The sequence below is a fragment of the Diplotaxodon limnothrissa genome, linkage group LG11, assembly GCF_057381915.1.
Source record: "Diplotaxodon limnothrissa isolate DT_005_m linkage group LG11, D_limnothrissa_male_GT1.1, whole genome shotgun sequence".
NCBI classification, from domain to species: Eukaryota; Metazoa; Chordata; class Actinopteri; order Cichliformes; family Cichlidae; genus Diplotaxodon; species Diplotaxodon limnothrissa.
This window is the reverse complement of record NC_140606.1, coordinates 31,248,975-31,268,955: the sequence shown is the minus strand read 5'-3', so window position 1 is coordinate 31,268,955 and position 19,981 is coordinate 31,248,975. Positions and strand designations below refer to the sequence as shown.

General features: G+C 38.5%; 3 protein-coding genes across 5 annotated transcripts in view; 1 reads left to right on the top strand and 2 right to left on the bottom strand.

The window, feature by feature from the left end:
• Window positions 1-2,361: 2,361 nt before the first annotated feature.
• LOC146623210 (uncharacterized) lies at window positions 2,362-5,646 on the bottom strand. Its single transcript, XM_085364928.1, has 7 exons — window positions 5,560-5,646; window positions 4,495-4,570; window positions 4,030-4,389; window positions 3,614-3,949; window positions 3,215-3,397; window positions 2,849-2,953; window positions 2,362-2,762 (listed from the first exon to the last, which is right to left on the bottom strand). Exons 1-7 carry the CDS (start codon window positions 5,644-5,646, stop codon window positions 2,362-2,364), a joined length of 1,548 nt encoding a protein of 515 aa, XP_085221054.1.
• LOC146623209 (retinoic acid receptor RXR-beta-A-like) lies at window positions 5,635-15,787 on the top strand. 3 transcript variants are annotated; one of them, XM_085366615.1, is made up of 12 exons: window positions 5,635-5,739; window positions 8,270-8,463; window positions 9,390-9,543; window positions 9,764-9,943; window positions 10,259-10,312; window positions 12,344-12,504; window positions 12,632-12,761; window positions 13,468-13,594; window positions 13,709-13,750; window positions 13,840-13,931; window positions 14,020-14,125; window positions 14,220-15,787. In XM_085366615.1, exons 2-12 carry the CDS (start codon window positions 8,323-8,325, stop codon window positions 14,365-14,367), a joined length of 1,335 nt encoding a protein of 444 aa, XP_085222741.1. In that variant the 5' UTR covers window positions 5,635-5,739; window positions 8,270-8,322; the 3' UTR covers window positions 14,368-15,787. The 3 variants fall into 3 exon arrangements, with proteins under 3 accessions (XP_085222741.1, XP_085222740.1, XP_085222742.1); XM_085366614.1 differs by having other exon boundaries at window positions 5,635-5,748; XM_085366616.1 differs by lacking the exon at window positions 10,259-10,312 and having other exon boundaries at window positions 5,635-5,748.
• A 94-nt stretch (window positions 15,788-15,881) lies between these two features.
• Window positions 15,882-19,981, bottom strand: part of fhod3b (formin homology 2 domain containing 3b) — a 97,287-nt gene continuing 93,187 nt past the window's right edge. Inside the window, exons 25-27 of the mRNA XM_085366613.1 lie at window positions 19,698-19,884; window positions 18,509-18,670; window positions 15,882-18,343 (exon numbers count right to left, since the gene is read on the bottom strand). Coding sequence (XP_085222739.1) covers window positions 18,261-18,343; window positions 18,509-18,670; window positions 19,698-19,884 — 432 coding nt within the window. The 3' untranslated portion in view covers window positions 15,882-18,260. The remainder of the gene's footprint in view (window positions 18,344-18,508; window positions 18,671-19,697; window positions 19,885-19,981) is intronic.

Sequence of the window (19,981 nt, the reverse complement as noted above, 5' to 3'; positions counted from 1 at the left end):
TTTAACATCTGATCTTTGGGTTTTTGTTCAGTAATCAGCGTGACCTGTGTATAAACACATAAAAGAGATAACGTTGGTGTTTCCGTCATGTAGTAACTGCTGGCTTTAACTGTACAAAGGTTGTTCGACACTATGAAACACATACAGACTTCATGATGTTCGGCTAATATTTTTATTGTGAATATTAATCATGCTGACCTCGCTCTGTACACCACACAGCGAGGTCAGCATATCCACGATATCCTCAGCTCCATGAGTTAACACAAAGTTTCCCAGCTGACTATCTAACTGCCAACTATTCCAGAGACGTGAAAATATATAGCATAAAGAAAAGTGTAAGAGACCCAGCAGCAGATTAGAATAACAGTTATACATTTAATAAATCACCAAATGAATCCAAGAAACGAGCAAACCTGAGTTTGTATTCCCTCAGCTGCAGACTCGCTGCTGTTTAAATGTTTGAAAAGGAAGATTAGATATAAAAAACGTCAAACATAGACTCAGTCTGCCTTCACATTTGATATGAGGCCAGCACGTATAGTGGCCTCAGCAGGCTATTACTGAAATACACGTGCTATATCATAAACTATGATATAAACAGGGAGGTCCTATTAACATGTTTAGTTTTAAAGGACACCTTCCTGCCTTTAGTCTCATTCATGAGCAGTATTAGTTTTCTTCTAACATCCAGAAGTCTGCACAATGTGTTTCATAGTTTGTAACAAGCCTTTGACAGGTAAACATAACATGACCGAAAAAGCAAAAAAAAAGAAAAAAAAAGAGAGAGAGTGTTGACATAAGAAGAGAAAATGCTCTCAATTATGGAGACAGACAAATGGTTCATTTATGTTTGATGTGTGTTTATTCCTCCCTAAATATCGTCGGTGAAGTTCGCCATGCACGTCAGATTTTCCTGTGCATTTTTATACGTCTGCCAACAGAGAGAGAAAAAAAATCACATTCTAACAGACAGCTGGTGCTTAGAATACAGTTGAATAACTATTAAAAAACAGATGATATTTAGATGATAGTTCAGTCTAACACATGTGCCAGTGAACCATTAAACGTCTGTGAAACTATGCAGTTATGAAACGTAACTTTAACCTCAGCCAAACCGATTTGCTCAGTTGTAAATAAAACAGCGAAGTAAACGTGACCCGACAGACAGAACCTGAGTGAATGAAGTCCAGCGTTTAACCACTGAGAGCTAAAACTCAGCTGAGGTTTGAAAGCTGTGTGCCGGTGATTGGACATCAGCCGCTGATGAAGCTGGCTCGCCTATAAAGTGCTCTGTAAGGAAACGAGCTCCAGCAGCTCTGCGCTCGGGGAAAACACTATATTTACTTATCTTGTGCAGAAAAATGCGCTGACATTGCGTTATATCGAGCACCGGCTGCCCAGTTAAACTGTGACTATCACCAGGTAACTAGGCGTGTTTCTTGAATTAGCAGCAGGTGTTAAACAGCTGACAGATGAGGAGGAGGATGCATGCAGGTAAACTGAGGGTCTGCTGAGCTGATCGCTGGTTTCGTGAGAAAAATGTCAGCTCGTTCTTTATGTTACAGAAGCACAGAGACACAAGACCAGGCGGAAAGAGACGATCGTTCGGTGAGAATCTGCGAATGCAACATGTGGAACACGGAGAGTGGAATATGTAAACAAACCGGTTAACGTAACCCCCTCGGTGCACTCTGCATGCTAACTGTTAGCAGAGCTAGTGAAATCTCTGAAAACATCTGAGCACTTTTGCAAGCATGTTCTATGTTGACAACCTGACCAGACATACGTCGCGACATTCGCGGCTAAAACACTGTTAAAAGTGTAGCTGGTGACAGAAAAACGGGGTATTTTAAAACTACACCACCACCATTGCTGCTTGTGATTTGATCTGCATTCTGGGATAACTGGCTGCCCCAAGTCTACACAAGCAATCGATTTTCTAGGATCGACCTGTTTTGACTTACTTTGCACGGCAACCAATCAAATGTTAGAGAAGCTGCATGGGCAGCGTTAACCCCGCCCCCTGAGTTTGATGGGTGAGGCTGACAGATAAAATTATTTCATGACGAGAGCCAGGCGTCAGGACTGCCAAAATGAAATAAATAAATATATCATTAAATAATTAATTAAATGTGTCAATAATTAATTAAATGTGTCAATAATTAATTAAAATGTGAAATACATAAATAATTAATTAAATGTGTCAATAATTAATTAATTACATGTGTCAATAATTAATTAAAATGTGAAATACATAAATAATTAATTAAATGTGTCAATAATTAATTAATTACATGTGTCATAACTATTTATTTAATTAATTAATTCCAATTTTAATTAATTATTGCCACATTTAATTAATTATTTAATGGTGTATTTAATTAATTCATTATGGCAGTCCTGGCGTTCCATAGTGTTGCAGATAAAATTCAGTTTTTCTGTCTCGGGCAAACCTACCCACTGCTGCCCCCCAGTGGCCTCCATGGCACCACTAACAGCACTGCCATAATCCCTTTGAGGTCCTTCTCCTGGTAACCAGTTCTGGTAACAGCTAGACGTTGACCTAATCCAGAACCAAAAATGAAATTGAACAGTGTAGCGTAGACCCAGCCACACATAGGATGATGTAGCATTCTTTGCCTTTTGAGCAACCTGGTCCTGTATGTTTTTGGTCTTAATGTCAACAAGATCAAAATAATGTTTCCTGCAGTAACTCAGAGCTTCAATCCATGTCATGTTTTCTTGAATTAATATCATGTTTCCTTCTGGAAGAAAACGTGAAGAGAATTACTTAATTGCATAATATGTAATGCAAAACAAAATCAAAGATGTGAAATTTTAAACATACCTGGGTGCAAATTTTGACTGATTACACTGGCCGTTACGATTGAGGAATGTGTGGTGTTCTGGGCTAAAGTCCCTATGTATGCTGTAGTGTTTGGGGTTGAAGTCTCTATGTATGTTGTAGTGTTTGGGGTTGAAGTCTCTATGTATGCTGTAGTGTTCTGGAGTGAAGTCCCTATGTATGCTGTAGTGTTTGGGGTTGAAGTCTCTATGTATGCTGTAGTGTTCTGGGCTGAAGTCTCTTTCTGTATTGTAGTGTTCTGGGATGAAATCTCTATATGTTCTGTAGTGTTTGGGACTGAAATCCCTGTCTGTGTTGTTGAGATCTGGGCTGAAATTCCTCCCGGGGTTTTTAATATAGAGTCACCACCTGTAGTTAAATTCACAGTAGTTGCAGGAGGTGGCTGTGTCAAAGATGACATTTCTGTAGTTGTACTTTGGAGATGAGTACTTGATGTAGGTGACATAAACTCTGTGGTATTTGGTGTTCTCACTCCACCTGCAGCTGTTCCTTCTGTTGTGGTAATGGTGCTTGACTGTTTGGTAGCAGCAGCTGCAATCAAATTAATTTGAAGTACATTTGTCTCAATTACAGGTCACTGTCTATTGTGAATGGCAGTGTTGAAAATGATTTCCCTGATGTAAAAGTGAGTAATGAGTGGACAGATATAGATTGTTGTGTCTTGTGTAATAGAAAACAAAAAGTTATAATATAATTTTGCTGACATAGTAAATACATACAATTTATAAATAAATAACACAAACTTACCCCCATGGCAAACAAAATTGAGTTGGTTACTGCAGCTTTGCTTATTCCACTTCCCATTATCTTGAAATACTGCAGCAACACAATCCTGATTTGGAAGATAGCTGGGCTGAGAAGCTCTCCAGAAACGAAAAGATGAGTTACTTCCATCCGACCATTTCCAGGGATCTTTGAACAGCCCAATCCAGACAGTTTGTGATGCAGACACGTTGAGCACTGCCATATTCTCTGCTTCAGAGTGTATGCTAACTAGATCAGATGGCAAGCCCCTGCAATGACTCTGAGCATCCCACCACGATTTGGACTCATTAACAAAAATGAAATCACCAGTATGTGTCCCTGTAATGTAATTAAATGTATTATTATTAGTATTATTGTTATTATTGATCTCTGAAATAAATTATTGTAATTTTACTTACCTTGACAAACAAACTTTCTTAGAACTCCACAGGCACTGACAAACCACCCACCAAATTGATCCAATGCTGCACATTCTTCTTGATTATTCGTTATTACTTCTCCTGATTTCCACTTAAAAAAATCTGTTAATTGACCAGGCAAAGACCAATGCCACATCCACACAGCTCCGATCTCCAGTCCTATCCAAGTGTTTTCAGTTATATTTGAAGCTAAAGAAACCAGATTATTCATATCTTCTAAGTTGTAAATTGTTGCTAAATCAGTGTACATATCTCTGCAATAACTCTTGGCTTGTGTGTAGTTCTCAGTGAGAGTAATATGGTGAAAGTCTGAAGATCCCAGTGTGAAAAAGCAAAAAACTGTGGAAGTACAGAAAAAATATTTCTTTTTCATCATGTTATGTTTAATCAAACGTTATATAGCTAAATTTATATAAATTGTAAATACAAATGTATCATACTAACCTGACAAAAAAGTCAAATAAGCAGCAGAGGTCCTTTTCATCGTGGTTAGTCTATTGTTTTCAGTCATGATGACAAACTGCAAAGCAACAAGCCAAAAGATGTTACACATATAATACTGCTCACCATATTGCTCTGTTCTGATCAGCTGCTGCTCCTATAAGGTGCAAGCAGTTTCAGGCAGCACAGTGTTTGCAGGAGGAATGCCACCTGGCTTGTTAACAGCCACCTTCTCACCAACTAACAAAAAGCAAAGCAGTTTTTCAAGTTTATTTTGATTGCCTGCATACTGTAGGCCATATGAGTTTTCTTGTTTGTTGAGATGAATTTATATGAGAATATTCACCAGGTAGGTCTAGAATGCAGGTGTCAATGTCTAGTTGTTCTAACTGAAATAAAACAAATTTGTTTTGCTTGTAAAATGTCCTGCAAATGGTACAAAATAAACTGAACCTCAGCTTTTGAGGTTTTAGGAGGCAGTGCAACTAATTCATGAGAACAAAAGTGCAAGTCATTCTCCAGCCCAGGAGAAAAAACGTTGGACAAAAATGGTCTTTAGAAGAACAGAACACTGTGTTCAATATTTTGAATAGTGGAAAATATTACTGCACAAATAAATCACTGGTGCAAGAACAAGTTGTGCAATACTGTATATACCCCTTCCTTCTGTCAAAGGGAAAACATTCCAACTCTTTTTGTAGGTGTGGCTGTTTAAAACAGCTTGCTCAGATTCTTAAATAATAGCATACCATAATTGGGCTACGCGAAAACACACACAGTTTCTGGCTGAATTTACTACTGTTTACTTACATTTTTGTTTACCACTCCCCCTATCATACCCAAAACAATCACTCGCTTGTATTTGTGCAGGTATGAAATGTTCAGTGTTTCTTGAACGCATCACGGATGGCCTTTTGATGTCGTGTATTTTTGGAGCGTAGTGTGCTGAATTTGATAACAGTATATATTGAGAAGATAGATATTATTTAAACTCAAATACTGCATACAATTGTGACGCGATAATCGCCAACCAAATTAGCTGTGATTAAATACTAAATCAAGCTGAACCTCTGCAGCGGGGGTGTCATATGACGGTGCTGTTATGGGTGGTCCCGTGGGACATTTTGGCTCAAGTCGATTGTGGCACTGAGCCATCATGGCCTGTAAACAACAACAGCTTCTGACCGAAGCAAACTGTGTCTGAGACTCGGCCTTTATCTAGAAGTGATTCTCAACAATGCTTCGAAGGTGTGTCTGGTATGTAATTCCAATCTTCCAACAACCATGAGGTAGTTGTGAACAGTCGCTTCCTTGGGGTATTACCCCTGAATCTAGCATCGAGCTAATGTTGGCTATATTAGCCGTAAATTAAGCTAACAAGCTAATCTTAGCAAATGCAGGTCGAGCGGATTCATTTGCGGACTGTCGATTATTATGCAACATTTTTAGATGCGAAACAAGGTCTGTTTGCTATATCCCAGTTTTACAAAAAACTACAGAAGGTAGTATCACTTAGACGTGTGAAAACCAAAGCTAATGTTTGCTAATGTTGTTGTATAGCATGGATCTTTGAAGCCGAAGATTTGCAGCTAACGAGCTATCGATAAAGGCAAACTCCGACATTGTGTATTTGTCGTAATTAGTTAGGCGTTGTAGTTTTTACAGAATACGGACAATGTATTTGCTTTTTGTTCTAGTAAGGTCTGGTATGTACTTAATAGTGACTCGGCGGTAGCGCTGCTGCGTACCTTTAGCAACATTTTGGCAAACATGAAACGCTAACGCACACTGATTAATGTAAGCAAATATTTGTACGTACAAACATTACCTGCCACGAGAATTATTTCCCTTTTATTTGTCCAGTTTTTTGAGGAGGGGTGATTTGCTTGTTTGTTTGTTTTTTTGGGGGGGAAGATTTTTGAGTTCAACTTAGCTAAATAAACGGACCTTTTTATGTTCAGTGATTTATGGTTATAGATTTGTACGTGGCCAGCTAACTCTATGGGCAGAAATCTGTGCCATCAGAAACTAAATTTGAATAAGTTAAATTTGAATTTGAATTGCTCAGATTGAATCTGAATTGTAACTTGAATAAATGCTTTTGAAAACTGAATTTGAATTAGTCTAATTTGAAATTGAATTTATAGTTTGAAAATGATCATCACTAAATTGAAATTGCATTTTATATTTTGAAAATTAATTGATTTGCTTTGAAACGGCATTTTATCCTTTAAAAATTCAGCTCTCGAATAATTTCAGATTCACTTTTCACCATTCAGTTTTCAGGTCTACAATTCAATTTCAGTTCCAAAATTCAGTTTTTTGAAACTTACATCCGGTTCCGGTTCAAGAGCAGATTAATAGAACTACGTTTTACTAGCGGACCCAAAGTGTTACTGACGGGAATCTACAGCGTCTTGAGCTTGTCAAACATAGTAATGGAGCAGTATGTTTAAAAAAAAAAAAAAAAATCTAATTAAGCATGCACTCAGTACCCTAAGAATTATTATGGTAGTTAAACACAGTGATAGTTTTATATCATATTATATCACTTCAAACAGAGGTGATCCAGTAATGCTGCACTAATGAATTAGACTAACTATTCACTTTAGCTAAAGAGTTGGGATGCTGTGTAAGACATAAATAAAGCTAAAATACAAAGGTTTGGACACCGTTTTGCATGTTTCCCTACTGTAGGGGTCTCTGCAAGCATACAGAGGGGGTACTCTGAGAGGGTACAAGATGACAACTTTGGAATTCTACTAGAAACAGTCGATCATATTTGTTTGTCAAAGCTGAATCCAGGGCAAACTACGCTAAATTAGCGTTTTTAGCTAGCAGCTACAATAAGCATAAAAGTTACCTTACGGCAATCATTTGTTAACATGAAGCTTGTTCTTATACATGTAATACATTTATTACCAACCTGAGAGTTCATCCGCTGGTCATTCGATATGACGAATGACTTCTGAAGTCTTAATTCAGCTCAAGACGCTGTAGATTCCCGTCAGTAACACTTTCGGTCCGCTAGTAAAACGTAGTTCTATTAATCTGCTCTTTAACCGGAACCGGATGTAAGTTCCAAAAAACTGAATTTTGGAACTGAAATTGAATTGTAGACCTGAAACTGAATGGTGAGAAGTGAATCTGAAATTATTCGAGAGCTGAATTTTTAAAGGATAAAATGCAGTTTCAAAGCAAATCAATTCATTTTCAAAATATAAAATTCAATTTCAATTTAGTGATGATCATTTTCAAACCATAAATTCAATTTCAAATTAGACTAATTCAAATTCAGTTTTCAAAAGCATTTATTCAAGTTACAATTCAGATTCAATCTGAGCAATTCAAATTTAATTTATTCAAATTTAGTTTCTGATGGCACAGATTTCTGCCCATATAACTCACTTATGGAAAATTGGTTTCTCTGCCACTTAATGCAATCGCAGCTATAAGACTTCCACTACTTTATTTCTGAAATGGGAGAAATAATGATGTAATCTTGGCAAACTCTCAACATTTGAGAACTGAAAGACACCAAATGTGTAATGATTAACAAAATACACCCCCCCCCCCCCCCCCCCCCCCCCCCGTTTTTTCCTTTTTTTTTTTTTTTTTTTTGAGAAGTTGCAACCAAATCATGTTTGGCAACTTTAGCTCAAAATAATAATTGTCAAAGTCAGTCTCTGTTATCTTTTAATCAAGATCGATCAGAAAGGTTTCCATAGCTTATTATATTCCTTTTTTTATTTTTTTTTTATTTTTTTATCACTTTCAGATTGATATCCTTCGAACGGGACGTTTTTCTTTTCAGCGGGCAGCTTACAAGCCATGTCCTCACAGCAACCTAACAGCTCAGCCTCCAACAGCCCCACCAGCATCTTAGGATCTCCGTTTTCAGTCATCAGTCCCTCACTTAACTCCCCAGTGGTGCCACACTCTCTGGGATTTGGACCCATCAGCAACAGTCAGGTAATTCATATGCATGAGGGTGTATGTATTGTACTGATGTCACAGTGCACTTAACTCTTATTTTTAATTTTGTAGCCTGAGAGCCATGATGCTTGTTTAAACTGGGCCGAATATACACAGCCACTTAAGGTACACTGTAGTGGGGAAAAAACAAACACTTTACTGACTATTTACATTACTCCACTTATAGAGGCAGGCATTTTTGAATAATGGCTCCTAACAGAAGGCGTTGTAAGCAAAAATTGTCACAGTTAGTGCTAATAACAAAAGGGCATTTGATTATGAAAATATTTCTGTATTTATGTGAAAAAATGAAAATAACTAAGAAATAGTGTCTGTCATAAGCTGTGTAGGATGCACCGCTGGATATTGCAGAGTAAAAGTTGTTAAATCAGTAGCTGTGACTCTTAGTATTTCGCTGTTCACATGACTTATGCCATATTATGTGGAAAAATCAGAACAACATAAGATACCTTAATTAGTAGATATACATGAATAGGTGATGGTGAGAAACTCAAAGTTATAGTGTGAACTCAAAATTTGGAGGTTTTTAGTGTAGCACATGATCAATTTCATCTAGAAACAGCCATCAGGTTTTTGTCATCCATTTGGGGTATACGTGTTTTTTTCCCAGTGACCAGAGCTAAATATCCACACTAATTATCCCAGTTTAAATGCACTCACAAAAGTAAGAATGAGTCTCGTATCAATTTGCCTTCTTGTGGATATAATTTAGATATTTGAAGATATTTTTGAAGGAATAAACAGTGTTTTTTGTTTTGTTTTTGGGTTTTTTCTTTGCCTAATTTTGACAGCCCTAGCCTCCGGTTATTCAAATTGGTGGAAAATACTGTCTGGCCATTACATACAAATAATGACATTGTTACATTGTTTCCCTTGTTTTATTTGGTTGCAATCGTACCCAGATTTCATCGTCAGCGCCTATATCAGGGATGCACTCTGTCAGCAGCTCAGAAGACATCAAGCCTCCGTTTGGCCTGAGGCCCATGCAGGCTCACAGCCCGGGAATAATGTTGTCTCAGAAACGACTGTGTGTCATCTGTGGGGACCGCTCTTCTGGTGAGTGAACTTAATCAGCACAAGGTAAAGGACAGAAGTGAAACATCAGCCAACGAATATTTCAACCCATGATAACACTTTCATGTAGTGGATCTTACTTATTACGAATGATAGCAAAAAGTTTCCCCAACTCATACATGCAGGTTGATGTTGTCTTCCTTCCAGTCTTCTCATTGGGCCGTAACGTTCGTTCCCCCCCCCCCCCCCCCTTATGTTACAGGCAAGCACTATGGAGTGTACAGCTGTGAGGGTTGCAAAGGTTTCTTTAAACGAACTGTGCGAAAAGACCTGAGTTACACCTGCAGAGATAACAAAGAGTGCCTGGTTGACAAACGCCAGCGCAATCGCTGCCAGTACTGCCGCTACCAGAAGTGCCTGGCCATGGGAATGAAGAGGGAAGGTATGCAAAGTATTAGAATATTGCCGTAGAGAGCTTGTTTGGCAGTCAGACGGTTTAGCAACGCGTTTTGTTCTGACTTGTCTTACATGTAACTGTACCCACAGTGATAAGTCAAAATGTTGTATGTTAGCGGTAAAAAAAAAAACTAGCTGTGAATTAAAATTTCATGAAGTTATTAATTATACAGAGTTAAGCCTAAATAAAACAGTTTAAGTAAATGTGGACTATTGATAACATACATTAGGACAGACAGGTTTGTTGGGGCTGGTGCAACTAACCTGTCTCCAATTCAAATCTTTCTCCATCTTTCACTAGCAATCAAACTTGTAAAGGACATAACAGAAGATGGAAAAGTTGAAGGATGGATGAGTATGACATTGAATTCTTGAGGATACTGTATTTTAATGTCACATGGAGAATTAGAAATTGTTAGAAATGCAAAGTTCATGACATTTGTGTGTGAATTTGACCTGAGAATGATGGAATGATGGAGAGTGATGACTGCCAAATGTAGTATGTGGCACGTATGTGGTCTAATAAACAGTAATCCAAGGAGTTCTAATTTTGGTTGCTGTTAAGGGCACAGATCGGATTCGTATAGCTGCAGTTTTCAGTGTCTGATTGCCTAGTGATAATGGCAGATTATCCCTCAGTGTCAGCATTTTAAGAAGAGTCCTGGCTTGTGTTGCTTATACTGCTTCAAAATTACTTAAGTTTTAAGTAATATAATACCAATACAACAATTCATAGTCAGTTTTGAAAATTCTGGAAAAATGGGGCGGGAGGAAGAGCATGTGTGAAAACCTTCAAATTAACTTGCACGGCTGCTTGACTGCTTTAAATAGAGAAAGATTATTTTGAGTTGGTCCAAAACATTTTTTTTGTTTTTGGGTTCAAAGGCTTGTATTTGTATGTTTATGCTTAGCTTCATTCTTGTGCTACATAAACTACTCTCTACTGAGTGAGCTTCCACTGGTGAACATCCACACAGATATTATATAGAGTCGAGTTCTGATTTGACCCTAAGGTTCTGAGCAGAAAACCCTAATTTATTTATAGTTTGAACTTGATTGAACATCTGGTTGTACACATTAATACACAACAGTAGATAATTGTGTTTCATTTCCACTGTAAATTAGATCCAGTGAACTTGTCTTCATCTTTAAAACATGATGTCTAACCAGATTCTTTACTTTAGCTTTGAACACTGTGAGTCATATTCTTCAGCATGCACTAAAAACAAATATGTAGCACCGCGTTGTTTAATTTTTGCAATGTGACTAAAAGAAAATTAAGCATGTCTCAGACTGATGCTGAAAATCTAGTTCATGCATTTATTATATGTAGGCTGGGCTATTGTTATTCATTATCCTCATCTCACACTAAATACTCCCAGAAAGGCCTCAAGTAATTCCAAAACACAGCAGTGTGAGTGCTAACTGGGACTAAAAATATTTCTCTCATATTAGATTTTCTTCATTGCCTTCTTGTCGAATCCAGAATTGAATTTAAAATCCTTCTCATATACAAAGTTTTGAATGATCATTTCCCATCATATACTGCCCCACCCTGGGGTTTCTGAAAGTAAAATGGGAGACAGAGCTTCAGCTATCAGGCCCCTCTACTGTAAAACCAGCTCCCAGTTTGTACTGGGGAGACAAATGCCTATTCTTTTAAGATTAGATTTAAAACTTTGCTTTTTGATCAAGTTTATAGCTGGGGCTAGAACCCTCTCTTAGTTATGCTGCAGTAGGCTTAGGCTGCTGGGGAATTTGGGCCCTGAACCTTTCTTCTTTTCACTTTGTGTGTTTATACATCACTGTTGCATTTAGAGGTTTCAACCAGCAGCAGTAATTATTAAACTGTGGCTCCCTCCCACGGTGTGGCTTCTTTGCTTTCTCCCTCTGCTCCCTTTTCTTTGTCCTCAACCCGCACTTTGGTGCCTCCGCTCACCCCCAACCAGTCGCAGCAGGTGGCTGCCCCTCCATGAAGCTGGTTGTGCCAAAGGATTACTTCCTTTTAAAAAGGAGTTTTTCCTTCCCAGTGTCACCAAGGGCTTGCTCATAGGGGGTCGACTGATTCTTTGGGTTTCCTTTGTAATACTGTAGGGTCTTTACCCTACAGTATAAAGAGCCTTGATGCGACTGTTGTTTTGATTTAGTACTATATAAATAAGATAAAGTAAAATTCAATTGAATTTTGGGTCCCACCACTCAGTTAAAATTGATAACAATTCACTACATTAAAAGTCATATACATCTATATTGCTCTTACTAAGTTTTGTCTGTATAGCAGACTTTCTCAGTGCATCAGAAAATGATTGCACATAGTCAGAACACTTTGCATTTTAACTCTTACAAGCATCATTGATGGTCTGTTTGTGTGTTTTGTGTGATGCAGCGGTACAAGAGGAACGACAGAGGAACCGAGAGCGGGAAGGCGAGCTGGAATTCAGTGTTGGAGTGAATGACGAGATGCCTGTGGAGAAGATCTTGGAGGCAGAGACGGCTGTGGAGCAAAAGACTGAGCTTCACTCAGACGGAGGCTCTGCAGGAAACTCGGTGAGTGGTTGGAACGTAAATGCATTTACATGGCAGCACTATAAACAGAGTGATAGCTATGTTTATTAAGATGAAAGCTTACTAAAATTACTGGAAGCATTGATTGTCTTTTTTTGTTTTGTTTCAGCCACATGATGCTGTTAGCAACATCTGTCAGACTGCAGACAAACAGCTGTTTGCCCTGGTGGAGTGGGCAAAGAGAATCCCTCATTTCTCTGAACTGCCCCTTGATGATCAGGTCATCCTTCTGCGTGCAGGTATGAACAAGCACACACAAGTGATCTGATCAGCTTTGATGTTATAAGTTTATCAAAGGCACCATACAGTATTCTTCTGAAGTGGCCAAATATGTCCTTTTATGCTGGTTATTGTAATTCTTAACATACAGTTACATTGCTATCTAAGTTATTGTTGTTTGGAGCCGTTTAATTATATTTGTGTACTTGAATACTCTATAAATTGCATACCTTGCAAAAAATTGCAAAATCGCAATAAATTGCATACCCTATAAAACTAAGCAGTGCTAAGAATTAGTGTACGAGAATGTCTAGTAAAAACAAAGTGTAGAGGAAACTTAAAAGGCTGTGAGTGAATGACCACATTTCTGCCCAATTTTGCTGAAATGTTTTAGAAAATATTTTTGAAGTAGTGACTGTTCCTAACTCCAGTTGTTATGTGTCTGGTGATTCCCCAGAAGGGTTTTTTGCCCAGAAAGGAAAGTGGCAATAACAACTTTTTTTTTTTTTTCTTTCCCCCATACGGAAAGTGGTTCAGAACCCTGAGGACAAATCTCACAGCAGCGGGGATGGTGTATACAGTTGCACTAAACTGTCTTTGTATTATTGCCTACAACTTAAGGGAGAAAGGACTCTGAGACACATGAGTCTTTGTTTTAAATGTCATGATGAATTAAAATCTTATTGCTTTTTACATATCTGTGTGTAAATGGACTTAATTTCTCAGGGTGGAATGAGCTTCTTATCGCCTCGTTCTCCCATCGTTCCATTCCGTTGAAGGATGGAGTTCTTCTTGCCTCTGAGCTACAGCGCGATAACGCACACAGTGCAGGAGTTGGAGCCATTTTTGACAGGTACATTGATGGAAGTAAAGAATTGCCAGGATACAAACATATAAGCTGCACTTGACTGCAATGATTTGTGTTATAAAAACGTATTGTCTAATTTGACTTTTGTTTTTGATACAGAGAAAGTGTGCAGAGCGCAGAGGTCGGCGCCATATTTGATAGGTACATTTCCTCTTGTTGTTCAGAGTGTCTTACACAGTGTAGGCTCAGTGTTTTTGTTTAATGCTTTGAAACCTTGCATTCTTTCTCAGAGTTCTCACTGAGCTGGTCAATAAGATGAGAGATATGCAAATGGATAAAATAGAGCTGGGCTGCCTTCGAGCCATTGTCCTGTTTAACCCAGGTACTTAACATGGAAGAAATTAGAAACATTTAACTATTTCTTCAAAAAATGTTTTGGGCTTTTTTAATTTTCTGCATTTTTCATGTAGATGCTAAAGGGCTCTCCAACACCGGTGAGGTGGAGCTCCTCAGAGAAAAGGTCTATGCATCATTGGAAGCTTACTGCAAACAGAAATATCCAGAGCAGCAAGGAAGGTAATGGTCCTCTGCTGTAACAGTCTTTGTTGTAGTCCTGTCTCGTACATTTTGATCTTGTTAAGTGAGATGATGTCCTCTCTGTTCCCTGCAGGTTTGCTAAGCTCCTCCTTCGACTGCCAGCACTGCGATCTATTGGCTTGAAGTGCTTGGAGCATCTTTTCTTCTTCAAGCTGATCGGTGACACACCTATTGACACTTTCCTAATGGAAATGCTTGAAGCTCCCCATCAGTTGTCTTAGATAAGAAGCGTGTACTGTGGTTAGATAGCTGAAGCCTGGGCAGCGGGCGTGGGACTGGAGTGGCACTTTAAGTTCTTTGAAGATTTGTCGATTTGTCTCACTGCTGTCTGCGTTACACTTCTTTTAGTGCGGCACAGATTTGCGCTTTAGACCAAACCCAAGGCTTGGCATGATCTACAAGCTGGTGCTATATGTTTAATTAACTTCATGTGTAACTATGGGTAAACACAAGTATCTTTTGAAAATATAAACATTTACATATTTCCCTCACAGGATAAACTATAATTTGGATATACATACATTTTTGTATAAACTTTTTAGACACCTCAGATTTTAAGATTGTTGTTTCTCCAAATGATGGGATACATGAGAGGACGGCAACCAGATTCTTTTCTTAACGCGTTAACGACGCACCCTTTTTATAAATTTACACTCAACTCAGATCTAAAAGTGCATTATTGTACCAAACGACAGCTTTGAGTTTACTTGTATCCATTGCACATGATAAAATCCAGCAGTGACCCTGAGACAGAAGACAAGTGAGCAGTTGAAACTGTCAGGCCAGACTCGTACTGCTCATCAGGGTCAGCTTTATGTGTCTCATATACATATATATGCAGAGTATTGTTTACTTTGCCATTTAAAAGAATAATTATGTTGGGGTTAATGATTAGACTTTTCTGCACATTTGCAACGTGCTGTTTCTAAACCATACATTTAACAAATGCCTGACCTCTGAATGGTCAAGTGTTTGTCTTTTGGTGCTATTTCAGAGATGATTATTGGCACAGATGCACACCAAACCACAAACCTATGAATATATGCAAAGCTAAAAATTCATTTGTCAATCTTTGTTTAAAATGTAGCAATACAAAATGTTAAACTAGGTAAGCCTGTCAGTTTTTCAGGGGTTTTACAAAGAAAATTATGTCCTGTGGAAAGGGAAGACTCCATTTTGTAATTTATCTTCACAAATCTAAGGTACTGTGCAAAAGTAATTGTTCAGGGACAGTGTATATTGATAAATTTGAACTATGATCAGGAAATACAAATTCTATAATTCTTATTTACCCTTTTTTCTGTTTTCAGCTAGTATAAAGCAGAACGTGTCTTGGGTTGCACTGGATTTGCTGAGACAGTTTCGGCTTTTTTTTTTCTTCTTCTTTTTTGAATGCTTGTTTTTCCTACCTATCCTCATCATCGTGATGTCTCTGCATTTTATTGCAAGCAAACAATAATCGCATTTAGCTCCATACCACCTGTGAACAGACATGAATTTTAAGTCCAGATGAGTGGGCCGTATGTAAACACCAGCTGTAATGGTAAACGTGTCACTGACATCTGTATGCTCTTGAACATAAAAGTGACTTGAAAAATGGGTTGTGTGGACTAAAAATAAACAGGCTTAAGTTTTTCTTTCACATGCTTTGTCTGGTCTAAACGTGACTTATTTCTGTATTCATAGAAGAAAAGGTGGCAGAAAGAAGTTGATGACAAAAACAAAAATTGCATTTTGCCTTTTTATTGTAGTTGTTACATAGTTTTTGCTGTGGGTATAGATGCAATTGAAGCCTTGGTAGTAAAGCACTTTAGTCCAAGTTCCACAGTGATGTTATGGCACAGGCAGCAGTGTGTGATGGGCTAATGATAAAAATATAAGTGCAATTAAATCAAAGGCTTCCATCTGGATTTTACTGGAGTAACTGGTAAAGCTGATCGCTGGGTGTTCATGTTACAGTCTGAAGTGAAAATCCTACAGCTCTTAGAACCAAAGTGAAACCACCTCCTGGATTAAGCAGAAGTGTCACTTTCTTTTAAAACCATGCATGGCTTGGTTTTCTTAAATTATATTTTGAATAACACTGCTTTTAGTCTATAATACACTATTCTACACATGGAGCAAAAAAAAAAAGACAGTTATGACATGTACATCTGTTTACAACATTCCCCTGTATTGCTTCAAACATGTTTTTGCTCTTGAAAAGTCAGTACAACCCGGGAAACGCACTGAGCTCCCAGCTCCTCCTGTAACTGCAGTTTTACTAAGTGGCATGCTACACATCGAGTCTAAGGTGCTGAAAAGGTTCCAGTCAATTCAAAACAAAATAAAAATGGAGTGCTCATTTGATTTCTTTTTTTATGCAGATTTATCACAATGCGCTAAATTATTTTCTCAATGGCTATGTTTCCATCACAGTGAAAATTAAAAGTGAATAGAGATCATTATGAATTCAGTCAAGGCCATTCCAAATTGATTAACAGCACGTGGACCTCTAAAATATTCAGTTCAGTACAGATTTTGATGTTTTAAAAAGTCTATAAATTAAAAAATTTTATGTGCTTCCTAACTAATAATTATAAATGTGCCCCCTGATGGTTTGCATTCATTGAGAATTAAAAAAATACACCCCACATACCCTGAAAATGGCAAAAATGGCCTGATCTCTCTCTCTATAATTTTACCTACACTATGAATGGAGTGAACCTAAATGAATCTTACAATAAGGCAACAGGATAACAGCTAATGTGCATAGCCAATCCTTAAGTTGTCATAAATATGTTAAAGCTATCTTCATAAACTACTTGATCCAAGACATAGCATGGAACCAAAAAAGTAATTCTGCCATGACAAGTTTAAAAACACTGGTTAAAAATAAATCACAGCTCAAGAATGATCTACACTGCAATATTAACCTCTGCTCCCTCCCTGCCCCACAGACTGCACATCTGTAGCAACATTTTCGTTATTATATGTCCCTGAAAACATCTTAATAAATAGCTGTCTCTGAAAGGCACTCTGAAATGTGCAGCTCATAGTCTCTACAAAATAAAACGAAATAAACTCTGTGAAGATTGCTCACTTGTACTTCACCTCACTCCAGCTGTTCATCGGTGAGAATAGATCACGACGGTGACGATGCGACTTCAGTTCAAATTATAAATGTTTGCATCGTTAGCATTAGTCTGAAACTAGTGGGATTGCCAGTCAAACCTGTAACGGAGCTGTTGGCAATCGCCTTTCTCTCTTCATATCAACTTTAAAAAATATCTGCGCCGTTTCTCTGATGAATTCCTTCTTATTTAGTAAACTAATGCACGCTTGCCTTGGATATGTTGACTTTGATTAAATATTTAAAAACTGTGCTACTGCTGAATTGCTGGTTAACTGCTGAGTATGTTCTCAGATTCAGATGTCTGAATGGTTAATCAGTGTCAAGGATCTCACTTTCCTTTGAGACCCAACTTTTACATCCAGTGCAATTGTTCCTTATTTGAGCACCTTCTTGAGCAAAACGAAACACAAAACTACCACAGTAGTATATAACAAAATAACCCTCTGCACAAGGCCATCTATTCAATAGATGAAATGTCTTTTTTGTCACGAAAGCTCCTGGGCTGAAACTAAACCCAAACACATTTATTTGAACTGATTTTCTAGCCCTCTCAATTCACTGAAGGCCACGGGGATTAAACTGCCAACTGTTTTGACTCCCTCGGCCTTAAAAAAACCAAACATTTCTGCAGGTGTTTGTATGCAATATCACATTGAAAGCATAACTGTGATGAAGCCTTATGAAAGCAAATCATGTGTAAACTGTGTTTAACCGGCAAGGGCAAAGCTTAGTGGTTTTAATGCAGCACGCCGTTTCTGCTCCCTCTGCCCATCAGTTCAGGAATAAAATCCTGTTCTCCCTTCTCTTTCGTTAGGAAGCACTTGGTCAAGTCCAGACATACAAAGATGAGATCAACTCATCAAAGCTGGGGTTGGGGAGGGGGATTTTAGTGCCAAACCGGAGCAGAGTAGGTTGACGGGTTGGGTCTTTGTGTCCTTATGGGGGGTTTGGGGCAGTGAAAGGGCTTCCAGATAGCGTGGTGTCCCATGGGGGTCCAGCTCACACTTGCATCTCCGAACCATTAGACAAGCCAAGAGCGTTTGCCTCCTCTGTTGTCAAACCATTCCTCAGTGTCCTCCTCACTGTGCACACAAGAGGAAAATTCAGAGTGGAAACATAATCGCCTATCATGGAAAAATGTTTTGTTTTTTTGCATTATATGAGTTTACATATGGAGCTGATTGGAGCTTTCTGCTCTGTGTATGATAAGAAATGAGGCAGCTCGCCCAATATTTGACACCACTCACATGATTTTCGATTGGCTCGGGATCGTCTCCTCTCCCGCGGCTGCGTCCGCTGGCTGGGCCCCTGAGTGGCTGACCTGACAATCCTCTCCATGATCTCGTCTGCTGTGTCATCTGTGCAGTTTACTGGGTCGTCGTTGGCAGAGCACCATGGGGCAACACGACCTAAAACAACACAGTTAAAATGGGTAAGCGAAACGTCTGATGGTACCAAGGTAATAGCATCTCATAATATTCTTTAAAGGGCTAAGTCATTTAGTTAAACTACAAGCAGGCTTAACGACAGACTTGATAACCTGTAATTGTAGTTATTTCTGAATTCAATTAACTAAACTTGAGGCATCTGGCTCTGTAAATCTCAGAAATAGCATGTCTGAGCAGATATTTGAACTCAGTAGCATTACCTTGGCCTGTAGTACTAATGCAAATCGTTTTTGATAGTACTTTTAGTTTGCATGCTTACTTTCAGCAAATGTTGCTACAACATTTAGCAACATCTTGTAAACAGGATGTCATAATAGGCCCTTGAAAAGCCTTCAGCTGGCATTTTGGATCAGCTGAAGTAAACGTAAAACAGGAAGATGTTCTGCTCCTCTTTTATGTCACACTCACATTCCTCCCACAACCCACCCTCAGCCTGGTTTTACCAGTTTATTTGTGTTAAAAAAAAAGTCTTCGTCCTCCATATGCTTTGTCACTGAGGATCACCAAATAATTTTGTATTCCTCTCCTTAATTTTGTAGTCTGTGCCATGTAATATAAAGCCCCTTCACTATTGTGAATTGGTCTTATGTAAATAACATTTATTTGTAAAATCCAAAACTTAACTAAAGATTCATGGATGACCATTCCCTGCTATAATGTCTCCCCCCTATAACTGAATTGCTGCTTACTGCCTTGAAATGACTGATTAAAAATGAACTGAAAAATAATAATAAGCCATCTGCCTTGACTGGTTGGGGTGAGCAGAGGCACCAAAGTGGTGTATAAACATAGAGATTGAAGAGATTTGCTGCTACATTGCTAAATAGTCCTAATTAAACTTAGGTTTTAGGTAGAATTCCTTCAATAAAGATGAAACAACTGTTACTGTGTTTGACTTGAATAATGCAAATCTAGTTTTCTGGATGGCAGTGGTAAAAATAAGGAAATATTTAAAAGTGTAAAAGCACAACACGTAAAGGAGAAGAACCTCTGGTGCTACTGGCTCTGGTGCGTGTTCGAAGGCCCGGCACTGTGGATGATCCACTCTCTCCACTCTGCAGGCTACTTTTTAGGACGGCCTTCATGTTCTCGTGTTCTGCTGCATCTTCGGCACTCTGGACACTCTGAGGCTGACTCTCCGGTTTGTCTGAAGGGGCTCCACCAAATTTACCACTCTACAGCAACAGACGGGCACATGAGATTGTGTTAGCAGTATAATGTGACTCAACTCCACGCTCTGAGACCTTTTACGTATGAAAGTCGTCACACAGG

Bases quoted from the DNA above. Each gene is read 5' to 3' on its own strand.
- LOC146623209 (XM_085366615.1), top strand. From the start codon at position 8,323: ATGTCCTCACAGCAACCTAACAGCTCAGCCTCCAACAGCCCCACCAGC. The intron at 8,464-9,389 runs GTAATTCATATG...AATCGTACCCAG, and splicing joins GACCCATCAGCAACAGTCAG to ATTTCATCGTCAGCGCCTAT. The intron at 14,126-14,219 runs GTAATGGTCCTC...TGTTCCCTGCAG, and splicing joins TATCCAGAGCAGCAAGGAAG to GTTTGCTAAGCTCCTCCTTC.
- LOC146623210 (XM_085364928.1), bottom strand. From the start codon at position 5,646: ATGGCTCAGTGCCACAATCGACTTGAGCCAAAATGTCCCACGGGACCA. The intron at 4,571-5,559 runs GTTCAGCTTGAT...GTTGCTTTGCAG, and splicing joins ATGACACCCCCGCTGCAGAG to TTTGTCATCATGACTGAAAA. The intron at 3,950-4,029 runs GTAAGTAAAATT...ATTACATTACAG, and splicing joins AAGAAAGTTTGTTTGTCAAG to GGACACATACTGGTGATTTC.